Source organism: Meriones unguiculatus, chromosome 17, assembly GCF_030254825.1.
Source record: "Meriones unguiculatus strain TT.TT164.6M chromosome 17, Bangor_MerUng_6.1, whole genome shotgun sequence".
Lineage (NCBI taxonomy): Eukaryota > Metazoa > Chordata > Mammalia > Rodentia > Muridae > Meriones > Meriones unguiculatus.
In genome coordinates this window covers 12,788,093-12,789,882 of record NC_083364.1, presented here as the reverse complement: position 1 = coordinate 12,789,882, position 1,790 = coordinate 12,788,093, and the positions used below count along the sequence as shown (strand labels likewise).

The following is a 1,790-nucleotide window of genomic DNA, read 5'->3' as shown; positions in this document are numbered from 1 at the left end:
GTCTCCGGCGCGTTTCTTACTTCTCCTGGATTGCTCGGATCCCGTGAACAGCAGCACACTGCGACGCTTCTGTAGTAGCACACAGTACCGGAAGGCAACCTGAGATTCACTTGGAGACAGGCAACTGGTGGCCTTCCTTTCAGTAATAACTAATGCAAACAAGCAGTCGAGAACGAAAGGCCGAAAATCGCCAGAAGCCATCCACTGCCAGTTAGCTAAAACTTGTGAACAAAAACAGCAAAATTCAATCCAGCATCGACCTCAGTACACAGATAAATCTTGACAGCTGCGTACTTGTGAGCATGCGCTGTGCAGGCCGGATAGTTTCTAACTTTCGGTGGGCACACGTGTCTTCTGTTTTTGTTGTTTCTGTCCCGACAGGTTTTCTCTGTGCAGCCGCGGCTGTCCTGGCCGCAGTCTTTACACTCAGAACTTGTTCAAGGCTCTTCCACACCCAGTACCTGCAGTCCTTAGCCTCACCTGGGAAAGAGCTCGGAGCAGCTGCCTCGCAGTGGCCGCCAGGGGGCGCTGCTACAGTAAGCGCTTGTGCAGGATCTCCCACACCATCTTCTTCCTGAAAAGAGGCATGTGCTGCTGGGAGAAGGTGATGGGCTGGCCCCTGGAAATGTAATCTGCATATTTACAGGCGAACACGCCGCAGTCGCCCCCGTTCAGCTGCTGAGGAATCTCCTCTGCCGACATGCTGTGTTGCTTCCACTCCACAGGGCTCAGGTCGCTGTTCCTTCTCGCTTTGCTCTCCTCCCGCAGATAGCAGAAAAGCAGCTCAAGGATGTCGGGTCTCTTCTGTCCCGTGGAGTCCATGTAGACAATACTCTTCTTTCTTAAGTCTGTGACCGCCAGGCTCCAGTGCATGCCCAGGTGAACTGGGACCAGGATAAGTTCCTTGGCAAAGATGTTTACTGCCCGGGTCCATCTTCTGACTGACCTGTAGCCACCAGACTTTAACTTGGTGTAAAAGAAGGTATTAAATGCGTGAAGTGCCGGGTAGCCTTGACTTTGATTTCTTTCCATGAGAAGATTCATGTAAAAATTGATGACTTTGTCGTTGAGCCACTGGGTGTTCCTTAGGGTCCACAGGTCTCCTCGAGTCATTTGCAGTTTGAAGGCACAGCTCAAGATCTCATCTTTTGACCCAGGGCCTAGCGCACTGCTGATTTCTTTCTCCATGTCCACTGTGACAGCAGGACCACGGTCCAGCCCTCTGCCCTTCTCTTGGTCTTCCAGAGCCTTTTTCTTGACCTCAGGTGTTGACACTTTGCTGCTGGGCATGCCATTGCTGACACTGTCTGTGCAGATTTGAGGTGTTTCCGATTCATGATTCTGCCCTTCAGCACAACCTTTGAGAGTCTTGGAGGTGTCCATGGTGCTTGTGTGAGTGCTGTGAGGGCCAGAGCTCACGGGGACGTCAGGTTGGAGGAGTTCCAACAGCCCTAGGCACTTTTCATTGTCGTGTTTCTCAACTTCTTCCTCCCTGTTGCTGTGGGGGGGCTTGAGACCCTGGCCTCCACCCACAGACTCATCAGTCACAGCCTCTTCTGGGGGGCCTTTGGCACACTCTGGGGCCATTAGCTGTAACGGACCCTTTTCCTGGGGTGACCATATTCGGCTCTTGTCAGGCTCTTCATCCCCAAGCTCTGTTTCATGCTGTTCCTGTTTCAGCTTCTTCCACGACTGGACTGACTCTTCTGAGCACACATCATCCTCTTCCTCTTCTTGGCGTTTCCTCTTCTGGCCTTTCTCTGGCTGTTCAGGGCTTATCGTTTTACCCT

At 52.3% G+C, this 1,790-nt stretch overlaps 1 protein-coding gene across 1 annotated transcript; it reads right to left on the bottom strand.

The window, feature by feature from the left end:
• Nucleotides 1–531: 531 nt before the first annotated feature.
• Nucleotides 532–1,251, bottom strand: LOC132648690 (sentrin-specific protease 2-like; the record flags this gene model as incomplete). The annotated part of the gene is made up of 1 exon (XM_060370902.1): nt 532–1,251. A coding segment is annotated over one exon (720 nt), but the record flags the coding sequence as incomplete, so codon positions are not given.
• Nucleotides 1,252–1,790: the final 539 nt, after the last annotated feature.